Below are 20,033 nucleotides of genomic sequence, written 5' to 3'. Positions count from 1 at the left end.
GCAATGAGTTATGTGATCATGTTATGATGTTTTGTCCTTTCCTCAGTAAGAGCTATTTCCTGCCTGTAGTTTTTAATTTTTTTCTCATTTTAACGGAATGCATTCATTTCTGCACTTAAAACTGTAGTATGTCTGCTCTTGTTTGTTTGACTCTTAACTTGAATAAATAAACTAAAAGCAGACCTTTTTTACGTGTACTATATTAAAACATACCTACACATAATTACAGGACAGTCATGTTTGACAGGATTTAAGTTGCTTTAAATTACTTAATTTTGCTAATTGAATTCATTTTCTTATTTTCAAAGAAGGAAGACCCCAAATGCATATTGTGTGGCTGCAAAAATACACTAAACAAGTAATTTCATAACCGATTCTGACATCAACATAAACTTGACCAAGAAAATGTCGAATTATTTCCACCGCACTTTCCCTTGTTTTTAATAAGACTGTCTCCTGCATGTAGATAATAACATTCAGGAAATACATTTATTTTCACTTACACAGCTCTAGGAATTCATGTTGATGCCAGTGTGAGATGTCAACAACCTGCTCATAATCAGTTTTCCTCTTCCCTCACAGGGGATATCATATTCAATGCACAATATCCAGAACTGCCTCCCGATTTTATATTTGGAGAAGATGCTGAATTTCTCCCTGAACCCTCAGAGCTACCAGTGAGTACCTTGTCTCATGGTTACATTGTTTTCTGTTCAGATTAAAAAGGACAAAATGTGATATTTTACATAAGACATGTACTTTATTTTAGCATCATAATTACAAGACTTGTTAAAGCTGGGTCTTGTTTTTTCGCTTGATGCATTGAATGGTTCTCTGATGTGATACTAAATGACAGATCTTTCAAATAACTGATCATGGCTTCACCGGTCTGACCCCAGTGAGAAAAAAAGAAGATAACAAGGTTCATGGTAATAGTAGCCGTGTAGCTAATTTACATGGAGGGAACATTTATGGCAATTATTTGTCGCCTTGTATAGTTACAACTTTGAAACATTAATATCTTACATTTTAAGTTTCCAGAACAATGAAACATGTTTTTACGTTTCCCCATAAAATGCTGACTCAGTCGTATCCAGGCTTGGCAAATAGTTTTGTCTAGTTTCAGAACTGGTCTGATTGCGTCAGCAGTGTTGAGTTTCAAACAAGGTGTGGTTATAATGTTTATATATCGTAACAAGCTGCTGCTTGAGAAAGGGTAGTTACAACATGATCTCGAGTTCCAGATAATCTGTGGGCATGTGTCTTTTTGTGTTTTAACTCTACTCGTCTGATCCTGGAGCTTTTGAATCATAGTCTTACTTTTTACCATATTGTCAAATCTGTTTAACCATTTGATTTCACTGTGGTTTTAGTTTTCAACCTTAACGTTCAAGCAACGTCAACATGCCAGAGAGGAATAACTTTGTAGACAGTATGATAGGAAACATTGGTCGTCACGTGAAGCCTCTCTTGTTTGTCTTGTCCTCCCCTTGTTGTACCCTGCTACACTTTGAGGATGTGAGACAGAGACATCATCAACACAATGTTCATTTCTCTCCCAGACACAGAAATCTGTCTGGAAATCTGAAGCTAAAAACTGATGATAAAACCTGTGGAAATAAAAAAGGGCAGCATACTTGGAGGTTGACCTTTCGGTTTCTATGCTCAAGGATTTCACTCATTACTGGACAATGGTCAATTACTTGTCAATATCAACATTAAAAAAATGTCCTGATCTGCAATATGATTTGATTAATGTTAGGAAAGATTGTGGTTATGGCAAATGAAATGTAGTTATAGCCATGAAGCAGACAAATACTACACATTATGGTGTAAAAAAAATCGAGTTGTAGATGTTTGGGTGGAGCACTGGACATCAACTCCTTTTCACGTCCCTGCATATTTTACAGATGTGCCCTCAGGTTGCTTGAATATTTAGCTGTAATGCTTACAAAGCTTGCAAGGTACTTTATCTCGAGTGAAACTTCCTTAATTTTTCTTCCTACTGACCAAAATCGGAATTGTTTCCAAAAGTAGCTTTTTAGATTACTACAAATTGCTAGTCACTCTCTCGGTAGTTGAGTTTGTTCCTAAACTTTCCGCCACTGCAACATGGTTGTTGTTGAATTATTCGCATAATTCAGCCTGACCTACATTTCATTTTCAATCAATCAAAGTGGTTTCTTTCGAGCTGACGGAGCAGACGTCTGCACCCGGATTCTACTTTTTCTCCACAATCGACTGTTATTTTTCATAATCAAATGTCTGGTTTTCTTTTCCATTTGATTCTATAATTGAATTCAAAATATTTTGTTTACAACCTGAGAGACTTCGACGTGCACAGCCATAGCCAAGGCCTTGGTGCGCTTTCAGACAGAAAACTCCCCTTTTGTTGAAATGACAGTTTTACTTTTTTTTGTAATGAAATGCCTGCTATTAAATTGGAAGTAACTAATTTAGTTTAGCTTAATGGGCGTTCTGACTGAAAACAGGCCTGCATTAAAAAAAAAAAAAAAGGAGCTGTGCTGTTGGGAGCTTGTTGCCTTTGATACTGGTGAGATTTGCAATATGATCCAGAAAGTCTGGCTTGTGTAACAGATAAATGAGTTTGCAGGATTATCAAATGTCAAAACACTGCACAGAGGTTCATGATACTCAGACACAGGAATTTATAATATCATTAAACATTTGCCATGGCTGCAATAATTTCATCTTCCATGAAGTTGATGGCAAACTAAAGAATGCATTGCAAAGTAATCTCCCAGGAATGTGGGTTTGATCTTATTTGATTGGCCATCGCAGCCCCTTGCAAGATGATGTCACATTGGAGACCAGCACATTTTTATGTTAGGAATCTTCTACATTGAGGCATCTGCTTTCCTTTCACATGGGTTTGTAGTTGAAATACATGGGACATGGTTTTCTGTATTAGTAGTGCATTGGGTGTAACTTCAGCAAGACAGAGTCATTCAATGTGGAAGTAATACTTAGGGATCTAGAGCCAGAACTTCATATGTTGCCACTATAAACCAAACAACCAGCATTTTCTAATGAAAATAATGTCTTTGCTTCATTGCAAACTAACAGCTTTTGTTTTTTATGCTTCCAGACCATACAATGCATATAAAGATGGTTGACACGACTCCATTTCCTCCCACATCTGGAAATTAAGCCAAAATGTCCTGGGTATTAGAGCTGCATTTTTGGGATTAAGACATAAGTTAGAGTTTGAGTCTGCTTAGCAGTTGCGGGATGGAATATCAAATAATGAATTGAAACAAACCCTGTGGAAAAAACTGTGTGACTATCGTAAATGACAGAAACAATCTTTCACAAAAATTGAACGTAACAATCGCAAACTTTTTAGTTTACATGTCCGATCCACTAACATGGAGATTTATAGTGCAGCCAGCCACCAGGGGGCAATCATCCATTCGGCTTAATTTTTGGGGAGCTCTCATGTCGTCAGTCTTTTTAAAAAGTTGATGCCTTATACATAGAAGATAATTTTGTAAACGCAACCAAGTTGTTAATCTTGTATAGTGTTGCTTGGCATTAACATGAACTGGCTGTGAGTAGCCCAGTAAGTAGCTCACTACGCTGACCTGGTGAGATGACTCGTCTTTGCTGGAGATCTTCACACTGTTGAGTGCTTCCTTGTTGTTGCTTCTGCTACCATGCAGTGATCCTGTGCTATTTTTGAATCAGCCTAGCATGGACAAGCTAAATTCCCCTGCTTGTGTCAGGGTCTGGGAGAAGAGAGGGGAGTATTGCTCACCCCTCGTAAATCCAGCTGTGCACATAAGGGGAAGTACCTCTGCTGAGCCAGTGCCTGGCAGCCCATCGCTTGTTTATTTTCTCACTTATATTCTCGCTGTGTTTTGCTATTCAAGCTTTCATAATTCTCCTTCGGCTGCCTCGCTGTCTGAGGTCCCCCTCTCCTACTCACTACTTTTTCCTGTACAACCCCCTCTTGCTTCTAAAGCTCTGATTTCCCAGCAGTGCCTCAGATTTTCCTCTATATTCCACGGAAAACTTTTTACCGTCAACACTGACAGTGTGCATCTTTCTTAAAACTAATGGGAAGGTGTTTACACCATATTTCTCTAAGATCTTTACAGCCTTCGTTAAAAAAAACATCATAAATAAATTAAAAAAGATTAAAAAAATTATTGTTTGTCACTGATATATTAATATCTCTTAGTTAACAAGAAGTATATCTCATAGGCAATATGTTTCAGGACATTTTTATCCAGTGAGGTTAACATTAGGCAAATTTTGGGTCCTCTGTCAGTGGCTGGTTGAATTCCTGATGTCTCAGCAGCATATTGCTCTTGTTTACAGCCAGCCAAGGGTATCATTAGCTTCTCTGTTTAGGCATGTGTTTTTCCCTGCTGTCACCAGGCCTTGAGTAGGTTTGTTATCCATGTTTCTGTTTAGACAGAGAGAAAAAAGGACAGGACAAAAACATGCACATAGAACATTCACTACTAACCCTTATGTTGAATAATGGAGGAAAAGGGAACTACGTGCACGTTAGCCTTCAAGCTTATTTACAATTCGCATAAAATCAGATATGTCTCATGTTATGTTTCAAATAAAACAGTCACTGCTTACATACTTACATACGTCTTTTACGTAGGAATTGTTAAGTAATACATCCCCTAGAGGGAATCTCAGAGTCAGGAGTGATCTGATAACAACAAACATGGTGACAATAGAGGATATATATATATATATAAATATATATTAATATTACACTTCTGCAACAGCAATTATGAAGAAATCCTCAAACCACTGTGATTATTGGCGAAAATTGTGAAAGACACTCAAATTCTACTGTAGAATTTACCAACAGGCAAAGCTTTTTTTGTAGCCAAACACGTCAATGAGCCATGAAACATGAGCAAAGTCTGCCACAAATTTATTGGGGTTCGCTGTTGCGTAGTTGCTCGGTTCAAGGGTTCTCTGGCAAGTGCTAATATCAGCCTAATGACATCCAGATCGTGGCTAATTGGCCACCAAGGCAGCTCTCCGCCTCGGAGTGCTTTGAAAACATAAACACTAACACACACACAGACACACGCATACACACTGTAAGAGCTTGTTTTTCACTGGTCACTCCAGTTAGCTGTTTTACTCTAATTCTGTTAGGGCTGTGGAAAGTCATCTGACAGGCCGGTGGATTTAATTTGAACAGAGAGGGAGTCATTGTTTATTTTAACACAGAAATGCATCCTAAATTGAGCCAGAAATGGTCCTTGTAAATGTAATCATCACTTAATCACTCTTTTCCACAATAAATGTTCTCTATCTTAACGATTAAATTGATGCCAGTCACTGGGTCAATGACAGCACATCAGAGATGACTTAATTGTGTTGAAGTGGACTGATAAATTTAAAATGCTATGGAACATATAGTTTGGATTTTAATATGGGAACTTAATTATGTTGACCCAAATAGTTGTGTTTGAGTGATGGTGAGTCATTTTGGGCTGGAAAACTCTGGCTTTAGTGCAAAGTATATGTATATATAACATTATAGTTAAAGTGTGGTCTCGTTATCCTTCTGTGCAGTGAAACTGGCCTTCTGTTGCTGAAAAAGGCACAGCTCCTAAAGTGGAAAGTAAATGAAGAATGGTGAAAGCAAGCACAAATACTAAAAGCTTTGTATAAGAGATGTTGCAGTTTATCGTCTAGTGTGATTTCAGAACTTTCATTCAAACACGGTGATCGTTTCGTAAGTAAGGTCAACTTTGGAGTCAGTGTTTAAAATATATGTCGGAACTGCTAATGAGAAACTTGCCTCTCAATTTATAATTTACATCCTTGACTGTTCTCACTACAATGTGTGATGCACTTAAATGGTAATCTTGCTTCAAATGACATTTAAATGTTTTTATTTCAATGACCTTTATTGTTCGCAACAATTTCTTGTACAATTTACGACTAAACATCAAGTTAGGGACTCCTCTCGGATGTGTTTTCTTTGTCTCACATGCTGGAGAAGAAATTAGCAAAAGACTGTTTATCTTTAATTTCCGGCTGATTTGGATAATTTATCATAATTTTTGTTATTAACCTGCTGTAGATCCATTTCCTCAGTTTGAATGTTTGAGCACGTCCTGACTTCTTACTCGGATAATGACTGTCACTGTTTCTGTCTGTTATTGATACCTGATGTAGATACCACAGTTACCACCTACCTATGACTGGCCACTTTAGCTTCTTTGTGGTTGTAAAGTTTCGATGAACCTTTTTTTTCTTCTGTATGTTACAGTATTGATAGCTTCTTTTGTTGTTTCAAATTTATTAGTCTAACTGTGTCACCTTCCTGGAAATATAACTATGTCGTGGCGTGAGCAGCTGCCCTAAACAACTGTGATTGGTTCTCTTGGTATCATGTAGCAGATGAAAAACCGAAATATCAGAACTCATCCCCCATATCCCTCGTCCAGTTCAGTGATTGTACACATCATCTCGGATGATGTCGTCTCTCCCTTCTTCATTGTTATAATTTCCGTAATCGTTAAAAAAAAAGGGGGTTGTTTAGAAACACACCAGCACACACCTGTAAATGGTTACAATGATGTAGACCACTTGCGTAGGCTAACGTGTAGTCACTGAGTTGATCCTACACAGAAGGACAAACTAGGATTAACGGTGCATTCAACTTTGCTTGGATGGAGGAACATGTGGTGCAGAGGAGTTTGTTTAAAACATGTTCACAGACTTAATGATAGGAATGCAACAGAGCCGCGAGTTGCCGGGAAAGATGAGCAGGAAATGACAAAGACGCAGGCAGGAAGGGAGGGACAGTGGAGAGCACCAGTACTTTTCTCTTACGTAGAAGATGTGAAGTTGCATCACATTCTTCTTTTCTGCCCTTCCCTAATTTACCAAAGAAGTTCAACTTACGGTTTTGTACAAATACTTTCAACGAAGTGCTGATTTTAGTACATATAATGGTGCATGTCCGTTTGGATGGTGTTGTTGTATTGTGGTGTATTTCAGTTATTTGTGATTGATGCCCTTTTTCTGGCATCATGAATTGCCTACCCTTTTTTTGTTGACATTCTGTTTCCACAAATCTCCATTCAGTCTTAAAGTATTGTAGTTGTGCAAATACTATTATGCTAGATGCCATGGAAGGACTATACAGGTGGTTTAATAGATTTTACCCCAGTAAATATATATCTTGTGTGTTCTGAATATGGATACTGTATATTGAGAGAGCTCCAGTTCACCAATGGTGACATCAGGGAGGTGATCTAAGAAAGAAGCAGCCTCAGAAAGAGTCAGACAATCCCCTGTGGGACAGAATGTTTTGGTGTGTTTCACCACATATGTCTGGAGACAGAACAACACCGCTGGGATACTTTGACTTATTTACTTGCTGTGAAGTTGACATGTTTTTTAGGCCAAATAATGTGAACACTCTTTATCTTCCACCTCGAGAGTTTAGTATGTGTGCAGCAACATGTAAGACCAGTTATGACTAATTGCATCTCTCTTTTTTCACTCACCTCTTCTGCCCCTCTGTCCCCTTCTCTGTGTGTAACATGTCATTTGTCTGGTCTAGACTTGTCCAGTTTGCGTGCAGGCATTAAACATTTGGGAGTTTCCCAGTGTTTCGCATCTTTCACAGTCTTTGTGTGACTGAGACGTAAGTTTAGTCCTGATGGCTTCTCTAGATAAAACACATATATGTTTCCACTTATCTCTCCTGCACCTCTTGGCTGTGCTTTACTGAAACAGGCTCTGTCTGGCTATACTGGGGATTCCCGCATGAATTCCTTACTACTTGATTGTTTGTATGTGTTGTTGGTTTTTAGCCCAGTTGGACAGCTGTTAATTATAAACAAAATTTGCTGCATTTTGGTCAATTAATTGAAAAAGTTGTGGGTTGAGCATTATTGTGGAGAAAATATTATTGTTTTTTTAAACGTTATTTACAAAATAGATACAGATTTTAAGAAAATGTAAACAATCACAATCAAATATGTAAATTTCAAATTCTAAAATTATCTAGAATGATATCTTGACATTCAAAACAAATTTGGACCATATTTTAGTTGATCTTGACACACACTTTTCAGCAAAGTTATTGTCTTATACAGAGACAATGTTTGATATTTAGATACTAGAACGACTCCTGTTAAGAAAATAAGGTGTAAAGCCAACCTAAGCAGTCTCCCATCTAGGAAAAGGAAACATTCCTGGCTTCACATTACCCCCTGGTTATCCTGAATACACTGGTGAGCACTTCCTATCTGCTGCTCCAGCTCATTCCCTGTTACTGTTCTAACAATGGACCTCAGGTGGCCCGTAAAGCAAGATTATGTCAACCTGGGCATAGTGTACCAACTGTTGCCCCTGTTTCCTTCCTGCTTTAGGGAATAATGTGTTCCAGCTTTTATTAGAGTTTATTATTGGCAATGCTCACTGACAGGTCTGGGAATGCTTTTAGTTGGGAGGCTATTGTTTGCTACCAAAGATGGCTGGTGAAAAGGGGTTGGCAATTCCTAAACACCAGCTGAAGGATGGAAGAAAACAAGAGACTTGGGCGCCAAGCAAAAGATGGGACAATGATATCGACTCTCAGAGTGGACTGGTACTGCGTTAAAGCGGTTACTGAACCACATGAAAAGTTGTCAGAAACGTGCTATTTCTGTCAACAAGTTGTACTGTGTTAGACACAAACCACACGGATCCCACTGAAAAAAAACACTGGGCTGAGAATGCCAAGTGCCTTCAACACATGACAAGAGCAATTTAGCATGATCTTAGACTTGGCACTCTCCGGAGGCGAAACAGGGTGTGAGCCCACACTTGAATTAGAGACTAACAGAGATTAATTTAATACTTGGGAGTTTTTAATGCCCCACACTTTCAAGTATACAGCGATTTATTGGATCAGGTTGCCAGCATCTATAAAAATCACATTTAAGACGTAAAAACAAATATTTTCCCTTGGCCTATATAATTATCTTGCATTTTCAGATGCCAGACTATCCCTCATTGGCCTTAGATACAATTTTGGATCGAAGATGGCACAGACGGATGGCACAGGAAGAAATAATTCTGTCAACTTGGGTCTATTCAGTGTGAAGATGCCCAATTTAGGTGTACATTTTGTTCCTAAAGGAAAACACTTTTTCCTGTTCAGTTCCCGTCAACATATTTACAACATTTCGACTTACTAAAACTGCCGCTTCAACAGATAACTGTGCCGTTACACATGCTGAGAGGTCTTGATGGAGTTTTTGTTTTACTCAACGAATAATACCTGGGAGGTTATATTAGCAACATTATAACATACACACACAGAAAAACTCAAAAGACCCGTTTATCATAGTCATACTTTTTAAATACTGCATCATTTGCAAACGGCAATGATGTACATGTGTATTTGCATATCCAGTAAGGGAGTGAGATCCGATCCCGAGTGTTCACGGAGACACGGTGTGAACGGATGTTCTTGGAGTCCACTTGTAATTGGCTCCCTTGAGTCTGATCTTTATACCAGATATGAAAAGAGCCGATGTGATTATTCTGACATTAGTATTTAAACCTAAACACAACTTGGTCGAAGTGCATTTTTACAGAGCCCAAGTATGGCTGTGGACTCTTAATCTTGTCCTCAACTGTTAGTGGATCTCACGCGCGGAATGCGCTTTTAGCATCACTACATCCGCTCTCATACACCAGTTGCTTCAATTGTATTGGATTTGGCTGCATTGCTGTTTACCCCTGAGACTCCTACATTGTTTTGTGGACTCAAACACTTTACCAACCCCTCAATCAGCATAGGGGTGAATTGATAATAAGGGAAATTTCATTTTTCGGTGAACCATCCCTGTAAGTACAAATTGCGACCAAGTCTCTTGCTGTCCCTGCACCCTGTTTGAGAATTTCAGGACCGGTCGCTTTTGAATCTCATTGTCTTTTCAAGTTGATGACTTTGTCGGCATCTTTTATGCATATGGCACATCGCTTTCATCCTGAGATATTTGTATTCATCCGGTTTTACATCTGTTGTGTGTCAACACTCACTCCTGCTGCATTGTCACATGGGTTCACTCATGGACATTTTTGGACATATCACCAGGGGATTGGCAGGAAATGTTCCGGGAAATGTCCTGACTTCACTGCACGTGAACATTATTAAAGTGTCAAAGTTTTATTCATTATTTACCAGTTTTTGTTACTTAACTAATTCATTTATTATTTACTTAGTTTTGGAGAGAAGAGACCTGCTGATATTTCGGCTACTGATAAAACCTCCTGGATTGAAGGAAGATTCCTTCCTAAAAATAGACTGGCAATGATATTTTTTCAACAATAAAGACAACACCTGTGGCTACTGCTTTCACCGAGCTTGACATTGTATCCACAAGTGGTAAAACTTGGAAACATTTACTTCTTTTACAAAATTTGGAAACAGTTAAAATATTTTCTCTTATAACGTCCAATTTAATTTGACCTCCAATGACATGTTTCTTACTGAGCTTATTTCATAATCGTCTTCATGTTCATTATTCGCCAAATCTCAAAATATCTGTCTGATCAGAAAACGTGTAATTTTAGTAAATTAAATCGATAGGCTGAAAGTATATTTCAGTTAAAAGGCTTATTGTTCTATTATATGTATGTTCACCAAGTGTGTTATTTTGACTTTTCTACCCTGATTAGATACACTTCTATTTCTAAACCCTAAAGCTAATCCACTATATTTTTAATGTGCTGTTTTTAACATTAATATTGAATCGAATCTTAATATCTTATGGTAATAAGATTATAAATTGCTTCCATCACGAATACGTACTCGTCAAAAACAGAATGTATCAGTGGTTTATTTATTGGAGTGATTTATAGGTGACAGGTCTTATCATATGCCAAGTTTAGGCTTAATTATTTGACACAGGTTTAGCCAGTGTGTTGTTACACAATAATTGGATTAAAAGGTCCAAATTGAGCCCGAGAGTATTGTGGAGGGCCGTGACATCTACCCCCTGCGGCTAAAGCCCTGAGAAAGATGTTCCATCCACAGAAATGATCCAGAGGGCACGGTGATGGATTTTTTATTTTAGTTCATTTCATCAAATGTTAAATCTCAGCTCTCAAATAGCAGAGATGCAACTATATTTTCTTATTTTATGTATCAAATCTGTAATTTTTTTCCAGGGCTTTGTCCCATTCATGACAAAAACACATAGATTTGTTTTGGCACACCCAGCCTTCAGCAGAGCGTATAAAATCAATTGACTGTACATACTCTCATGTCTACACACAAACATACACACAGTGCAACACATGGACATTGCTATTTGGCTCACTGCTCTCCCGCTCTGTCTCCCTCTATGCTGGACCGATGCTTTCTCTACAGCACTCAAGCACTTGTTAAAGCATAGTCAGAACATTCAGTACAACACAGAATGATCCTCTGTGGTTTCCTGTTATTGGCCATATCTGTTAGTTGTAGCTATGCAAGCAGCGCGTCTCCGGGGATGGCAATGTAACTGGGTTTGTGTCAGTCCACTACTGTGGTCCAGACAAACGTTTCTCAGCAACTATCTTATCAATTACAATGCAGTTGAATACACAACTGTAATATTTCCAGAGGATGAATCCTAGTGAATTGCATGTCCCTATGACTTTTATCTATTTTTAAACTACTACTTTTTGACCTGTACATTGTTTTCAAAACAAATACATGCAAAACCAATGAATTACATCAGCCTCAGCTGTACCTTTGTTAGATGTGATAGTTATTGTGTGAATGATAATACTCTGTTCTCAGACACGTCTGAAAATGGCCTTGCGTCACAGCAGAAGCTTGATTTTCATTATAAAAAAAAAAAAATTAAGACAAGAAAAACAACTTATACATAAGTTTAATAATAACTAAATCTACTAAAGCCAGTTAACAGTCCTTTTACAATCGTTCAATCTGGGATGAAGTTCCATATTTAATTTGAACATCAAATGTTTTTCAGTTTTTTTAATCTATTTAAAGAAACACGAAAATACATAAAAATGTACACCAAAATAAAATTATAAAAAAATGAGGAAAAGTAGAATGGTCCTCATATAAGTGCATACCAAGGCACAACATTCTAATAATCAAACCACATTTAAATTAGCTGGATCCAGATTTTACTTGGATCTGCACTAAACTGCACACATCATAAATATCAGTCACCTAAACATGTCAGATTTTTTCTTCAAGACCCATAAGTTATTATCTTACTGTCTCTTAAATAATAGAATCGATGAGCTGTTAAATGTTATTGTGGTAGCCTGCATCAGTCATAGAGCTCCTTAGTCTGTTTTGGACTACAATGTTTGAGTGGATTTTCATTTGGTGGAGCAGTGTTGACTTTAAAGTAGTCAACAATCACTTGTACAGTGCCTTGCATAAGTATTCACCCCCTTTGGACTTTTCTACATTTTGTCATGGTATAACCACAGATTAAAATGTATTTCATCGTGAGTTTATGTAATGGACCAACACAAAATAGTGCATCATTTGCAAGTGGGGGGAAATATTACATGGATTTCACAATTATTTACAAATAAAAATCTGAAAAGTGTTGAGTGCATATGTATTCACCCCCTTTACTGTGAAACCCCTAACAAAGATCTGGTGCGACCAATTGCATTCACAAGTCACATTTGCAAGTCACATAATTAGTAAATAGGGTCCACCTGTCTGCAATTTAATCTCAGTATAAATACACCTGTTCTGTGACGGACTCAGAGTTTGTTGGAGATCATTACTGAACAAACAGCATCATGAAGACCAAGGAGCTCACCAAACAGGTCAGGGATAAAGTTGTGGAGAAATATGAAGCAGGGTTAGGTTATAAAAAAATATCCAGAGCTTTGAACATCTCTCTGAGCACCATAAAATCCATCATAAGAAAATGGAAAGAATATGGCACAACCGCAAACCTACCAAGAGGAGGCCGTCCACCCAAACTGAAGAGTCGGACAAGGAGAAAATTATTCAGAGAAGCAACCAGGAGGCCCATGGTTACTCTGGAGGAGTTGCAGAGATCCACAGCTGAGGTGGGAGAATCTGTCCACAGGACAACTATTAGTCGTCTACGCCACAAATCTGGCCTTTATGGAAGAGTGGCAAGAAGAAAGCCATTGTTGAAAGGGATCAATACAAAATCCCGTTTGGAGTTTGCCAGAAGCCATGTGGGAGACACAGCAAACATGTGGAAGAAGGTGCTCTGGTCAGATGAGACCAAAATTGAACTTTTTGGCCTCAATGCAAAACGCTATGTGTGGCGAAAACCCAACACTGCCCATCACCCTGAGCACACCATCCCAACAGTGAAACATGGTGGTGGTAGCATCATGCTGTGGGGATGCTTCTCTTCAGCAGGTACAGGGAAACTGGTCAGAATAGAGGGAAAGATGGATGGAGCCAAATACAGGGAAATCCTTGAAGAAAATCTGATGCAGTCTGCAAAAGACTTGAGACTGGGGCGGAGGTTCATCTTCCAGCAGGACAATGACCCTAAACATACAGCCAGAGCTACAAAGGAATGGTTTGGATTAAAGAATGTTAATGTCTTAAAATGGCCCAGACCTCAATCCAATAGAGAATCTATGGCAAGACTTGAAGATTGCGGTTCACAGACGGTCTCCATCCAATCTGACTGAGCTTCATCTTTTTTGCCAAGAAGAATGGACAAACCTTTCCATCTCTAGATGTGCAAAGCTGGTAGAGACATACCCCAAAAGACTTGCAGCTGTAATTGCAGCGAAAGGGGGTTCTACCAAGTATTGACACAGGGGGGTGAATACTTATGCACCCAACAGATGTCAACTTTTTTGTTCTCATTATGGTTTGTGTCACAATAAAATTTATTTTGCACCTCCAAAGTACTATGCATGTTTTGTTGATCAAACGGGAAAAAGTTTATTTAAGTCTATTTGAATTCCAGTTAGTAACAGTACATAATGGGAAAAAGTCCAAGGGGGGTGAATACTTATGCAAGGCACTGTACCATCACAGGATTGTTGGACACTGATAGCAAATGTAAGTAGTTGTAGCACACCAACGTGCCTTTACCTTGTTTGAAATACACACAATATGTACTTGTAGCAGTAGAAGTCTACCTAGTTACTTCACCTGGGAGACACCCACAAGAAGCTCAGCTCCTCTTTCATTGGCCAGTGAATAGCGCCACTGGAGCAGCTGAGGTTAAATACTGAGCTTGAGGACATCTGTAATTACTGAGGGAGTGTTTCTCATTCACTCTTGTCCTAACACACAGGAGTCTGTCGTGTTCCTGTGCTTTCTTTCTGAGAAACACTTATCTTTAGGGGGAAACAAAAGCAGCTTCTTTATTTTAATAGAGGATTTAAGATTTGGTACCAGTATCATCACCACCCACCAATGTAACCACAAGGGAAGAGTCCTCAGACTGTTTTCACTGGCATTGGCCTACTTGCCGAGCTCTACATTTAGTTTATTCCCACCTTTGATCTCTCCTCCCTGCCTCTCCTCGTTCTCATTGGAGTTCCACTGATATCCTGTGTCACAGTGCTGACACAGCACTTTCTCAGTGTCTCCTCAGTTACAGCTTACTCCTGCCTCAAGGCACTGACTGCCTCTTTGGACAATGCCCATCCTTGTCAGCATCGCCCCCTTGTTCCGGGAATCCCAGCATTGCTGGTAATCAGTGGTGGATCAGGATGATGAGGTCACTGTCTCAGTTTAGCATGTCCTTGCCATAGTTTGAAACAATGGAAGCTTTCTCCACATGGGCTGATGTGGACTGCCACAGAAGCAGACAGGCAGACAGATGCACAGACTTACATATAGTCGAGGAGACAGGTTAAGGCGAGTCAAAGATATCCTGCTGTTGCCAACTCTGTGTAATGGGTATTAATAGTTACAGTATTCCCAGTGCCTATTTATCTTCTCACCCACTCTGTACACAATGTAATGGGTCTATATTCAGATTTTTGGGTGATCCGCTACGAATTGGCTTGCAGCAAGGCAAGGGCAACCAGTGCTGAACTGTAGTTCCATATTTGCGTTGGTATTGCAGCTATGTCATAAGGCAGCATGCTGTTTGTCTACTCATAGTTTGACGGTTTGCCAGGAGTATTTCACTTTCAGAATGAGAGGAAAAAGGAATCACTTTCATTTTGAATGGCTGAAGGGCTGCACAGTGTCATTCCAAATCTTTTTATTTAGTGAATACTGTTTTTCAGCATCTTAATATCCTTATTATTTAATCTCTCCATGTTAAAGAAACATTTTCTCAAGCTGCAAATATAAGGCCTTTGCATCTACGGCCACACAAAGACAATGGCAGGAAATAGCACATAATTCTGAGGTGAATTTCGACATGCCTGACTATTCACTTTAAGGGTGATGCAATTTTTCAAATAAAAAAAAAAAAAGCCCTTTCAGGAAGAGATATATGGAATCTACCTTAAGTGATCTGATGCTCCAACTTTATCTAATTTAAAGAAAAAAAAACAAATACACATGTACACCTAATATTGATGAAGAGAGGAGAACCTGGTGAGTTTCCCTTTTTGGTCCGAGAGCTTAAACTGTTCCACAGTCACTTCAGGACATATCTCAGGACGTCTGTCAGGCAGTTTGAAGAACTGCTTCAACAAATGGCACCAACATCATATTGTTTTCTTTAGTATTTAATTGGGTTTATTTGTTTGGCACATTTGGTTGATAAATGTTCTTCAACAGTTGTTGGGTCAACTGTTCCTTGATGCTAACTTCAAGTCCACTACATCATATATTTTTTAAGACAAACAGAACTGGGATCATTGGCTAAAGACAAATATATTAATCTATCAAAAATTTTACATTGGCAACAACATGCACTCAGATTTTTAGATGTTTTGCAAGCAAAACCTTGGAAAAATGCCCCCGTCGAAATTGAAAGAAAGTATTGACTTGAAGAAAATATCACTCAAAAAACAATACAAAAAGGGTCGACGTTAATCTCTTTTTATTTAACAAGTACTGTCAGTCATTCAAAGTCCAAACCCTAACACTATGTCAAACATGATAAGATGCTGAACCCCTAACTGCCCCCAATGAGTGTAGCTACAGAAGTGCTCTGTGTGTATGTAGAACACGAATTTGACCTGTACTGTAAAGCTCTTTGGTGGTTAACAGATGTGGTTAAAAAAGAGCTGTAAATGTAATCCATTTGCCGTTTACTCTACTGTTCTATTATAAAGCTCTTGTGCCTTTCAGCCATCGTTTATATTATTAAACTTGTCATGTTTCCTGTTGTTGATATTTTCAAAGGGTTCTACACAATAATTATTAGCATCCTATTTCTTGCAAAACAGTGGACAAGAGGAAAAAAGTCTGTTTGGAAGAATTTACAAGGGTCATATCCGGTTGGTTCTGCTCTTCAAATGAAACAGCTGGTTGCATATAATGGTAGTTCTGCCTATAAATGTACATAGTGCTCTCTAGCCTCATTCAGTTGCTAAGGTGCTTATTGTGATGGCTTAAATTTAATTTCGTGGAAGGCATAGTCACCATGCACATAGATATGCAAGGGACACTAACAAATCAGGTGAATACTTTGGGTCAACATGGTTATGATTATAACATAAGCCAGTGTTGAAATCAGTCTAAACTGCTCCATTGTTTAGAACTATGATAAATATTGTGTTTTTTTGTGTATCATGCTACACCCTTATCAAAAATGTTTTACTATCACTCAGTGAGGCAGCAGTGGTCAGAGAGCTTTCAGCTAGAAGAGATCAGGTTCAGTAATTTTCCATATCAGCTTAAATCCGTCTGTGGCAACAGGACATCCTCCAGCACAACCCTTTCCTTCTGTTCTGGTAATGGGAAGTGCCAGTTGTCAGTATTTGGCCAATAACTTGTTTTATTCCAGACTCAGTCAGTTTCCCCCAACCATGTTCTCACTAAATGTCCAGACTGCTACTAATAGTTCAGTGTCTAACCCACTACTTCTTCTGCATTTGCAACATTTCCCGATGTGTTTTATTGAGTTTTTCAAATTAATCACGTTGTTTGAGGTGAAGTAACAGAAAAGATAGCATAGAATTTAGTGGACAGTAACAACTTTAAGGATGTAGCATGAGTGCACATACGGCAAATAGTGCTGCACACAGCTATGCAATGTAGCAACAAGGAAAAATACAGTTATGCTATTATGAATATTTGTTTGAGGACAAATCAGAATATGCGCAGTCTGGATGATTACTGGAAAAACACTGATGCCAGCTTATCAGTATGCTTTGTTAGAAGACATTCAAAATCTTGAAATCGTGATTTCAGTTTTTGCTCAAAGCCCAGCCTCCTTTGTTTTTATACCATATCTATCTATTTGTGTCCCTGTCAGAAGATTTCTCACCGAATCGGCAACAGACAGTGTTGTAGATGCCAAGTAAGACTGCTAATCCTGAGTTAAATGTTCTTTTTTGTAATTATAATAATGTTATGTTGGTTTTGCAGCACTTGGTGCAGTGGGATGCGGGGGACCCTGAATGTTTGCTCCAGCTGGTGAAGGAGCTCATCCAGCAGTACCACAGCTACCAATGTCAGCGTCTACGCGAGAGCTCCAGGCTCCTCTTTGAGTACGACAGCCTGCTGGAGGATCCCAATTATGGCCGCAACATGGAGATATACGCCGGACGTAAGAACAGCTGGGTAAGGTCTTCCAAAAACCAAGAGTCATATGATAGTTTTTATAAAATACCCAAATGTTGTCCCCTTGGGAACACTAGTCTGTCTTTTCTTTAGTTTTGAGTTTGATTGTCAGAGATTAAGATGGAATGATATGAGTAAGGTTTGACTTTTGCTCATGCTCCTGTGCCATTTTTTTAAACCCCTGTGCATAAATTACACACAGTTTTCGATCTGGAAATCTCTGGATGTTTGCTGGAATTTTCCATAGGAAATAGTCTGTGATAAGACTTCCTGTTTGATTGAGCAAAATGTCTGGAGCCAGACGAGTCAGAATAATGTATTTTTGGTTTGATTTTGACCAATCACATTTCCACCCCATGTCACATTAATTTGAGGCCTTTGTGCTGTCCTCTGTTTGAGTGTGTGAAGACAAATTCCTGATGACACAGTGACAGTAACTCATAAACAGGACATAACCCAGTTTTATTCTTCAACTACAAAATGCACATTCAGAAACAGTTGTATGTTGTATGTGTATTGGAAAGTCATACATCAAATTAACGTTTCATATTCAAAAAAGATAGCATACTTACAGATTTTTTACCTTTAAGCTGCCCATTTCAAAACTCTTCTTTGATTCATGAAGATTTGTCTGGTAAAGTTGGTGTTAACTGATGCAGTAAGGTTGTTGCAACATCCAGTCTCTGTGAAGATGATTGTGGTTGAACAAAGCTCAGTGCTTTAGGAATAGTTATGATATTCTTCAAAGATTTTTGGAAATTGCATGTGTTGCAAAGGGCAAGGTACCACCTGTCTTTATGATTGCGTCAAATTTATGGTCATTATTTGAGGATTGTTATACTAACTTTAGAAAATGCCCTATTTAGGCTGATGTTTTGAGTGGTATATTTGGTTAAAATAGGAAAAGAGTGACAATTAAATTACCTATATTCCCCAAAGCAAAGTATTGTTTGGTGCTGTTATCAAAACTCAGCATGATTATTGTTGATGATAATGTTAAGGGAAAATTACCTTTTATTAATGTGTGTCATATACATATTATAGAAGTTTTTTTTTTTTTTTTCATGAACTGTATATTGTACACATTACCTCTGCCTCTTGTTCTTCAGACGGGAGAGTTTTCAGCCCGTTTCCTTCTTAAACTCCCGGTGGACTTCAGCAACATTCCCGTCTATCTCCTGAAGGTAACTTCTTCAGAACAATACACATTTTTACCCATTGTCAAGCTCCACACATTTTCCACATTATGTATCCATGTAAGTGCACACTGCAGACAGTGCACCAGACTTTTTCGTCGCTAGTTGGATTGTGCCATGACTTGGATCCTTCTGATATGAGATATCATGAGTGTTCATTTGCTTACATGTATGTGTGTCTATGTGTTTTGTATGTGTGCAATCATAACAGCTTATTTAAATGAACAGCTGTGTGTGTGTGTGTGTGTGTGTGTGTGTGTGTGTGTGTCTGTGTTTGTGTGTGTGTGTGTGTGTGCGTGTGCGCTTGTTTAGACTCAGGTCTTGGGGGCTGTGAGTTGACTAATCAGCAAGCCGTCACTCTCGATCTGCTCTGAGCCCTGTGGTGTCTGGAGGCAGCTTAGCCCAATCTCTCTCTCTCTCTCTCTCTCTCTCTCTCTCTCTCTCTCTCTCTCTCTCTCTCTCTCTCTCTCTCTCTCAGGCTCTATCTCTCATATCAGTGATTGCCTTCTCTCAATCTCTCCTCTATCTCAACTTCTCTCTTCATTCTGTGCCCCCCACACACACCCTCACGCACCCACCCAGCCCGTGCTCCCGCTGGAGGCTCTGGCTCTCTGGCCTTTTCCAGCCTGGCCTCTGTTTCGGTTTGTGAGGAGAAATGATGGTAAACATAAGGGAAACAGCAGTCATCATCAGGCTCACATCAGGCTTTGTCCCCATGTCTCTCTGACCAGGAGCAGTGAGACTCGTTACTCTCTCTCTCAGCAGTCTTTGTGTGTACCCATCCAAAAGTCCTATTTCAGAGCCACACTGTTGGTCCTGATGGATATTTTTTACCAGTGTGTGTTATTGCAGGAAAGTTTCTAGACTCATTCCTGGTGGGAAGCAGTACTGTGACATTTTATTTCAAACAAGCACGCTGTCACTGTGTCACTTGCTGAAAGTTTCTATGCAAAGGCTTTCAAAAGCAAGGGAGAAACGCTGACACCTTGAACCAGGGGATGGCGGTGGCTGTATAGCCACTGACACAATGTTATTTCAGATGAACTCTGTAATATTTAGTGATTTTTATCACAATATCTTGGACATGAACGTGCATTCCTGTCACACTAGTCGTACCATGCACACACACACATTCACTC

The 20,033-nt window shown here is 38.9% G+C and overlaps 1 protein-coding gene across 3 annotated transcripts in view; it reads left to right on the top strand.

Annotated features, from left to right (window-relative positions):
* babam2 (BRISC and BRCA1 A complex member 2) overlaps positions 1 to 20,033 on the top strand; it is an 83,683-nt gene that overhangs the window by 5,332 nt on the left and 58,318 nt on the right. For all 3 annotated transcript variants that reach the window (XM_053433836.1, XM_053433837.1, XM_053433838.1), the window contains exons 4-6: positions 583 to 677; positions 17,504 to 17,698; positions 18,808 to 18,882. In XM_053433836.1, the coding sequence (XP_053289811.1) occupies positions 583 to 677; positions 17,504 to 17,698; positions 18,808 to 18,882 (365 nt within the window). The remainder of the gene's footprint in view (positions 1 to 582; positions 678 to 17,503; positions 17,699 to 18,807; positions 18,883 to 20,033) is intronic.

This window comes from Pleuronectes platessa, chromosome 11 (genome assembly GCF_947347685.1).
Source record: "Pleuronectes platessa chromosome 11, fPlePla1.1, whole genome shotgun sequence".
NCBI lineage: Eukaryota > Metazoa > Chordata > Actinopteri > Pleuronectiformes > Pleuronectidae > Pleuronectes > Pleuronectes platessa.
The sequence above is the reverse complement of the archived record's forward strand: the minus strand, read 5'-3'. Positions and strand labels throughout refer to the sequence as shown.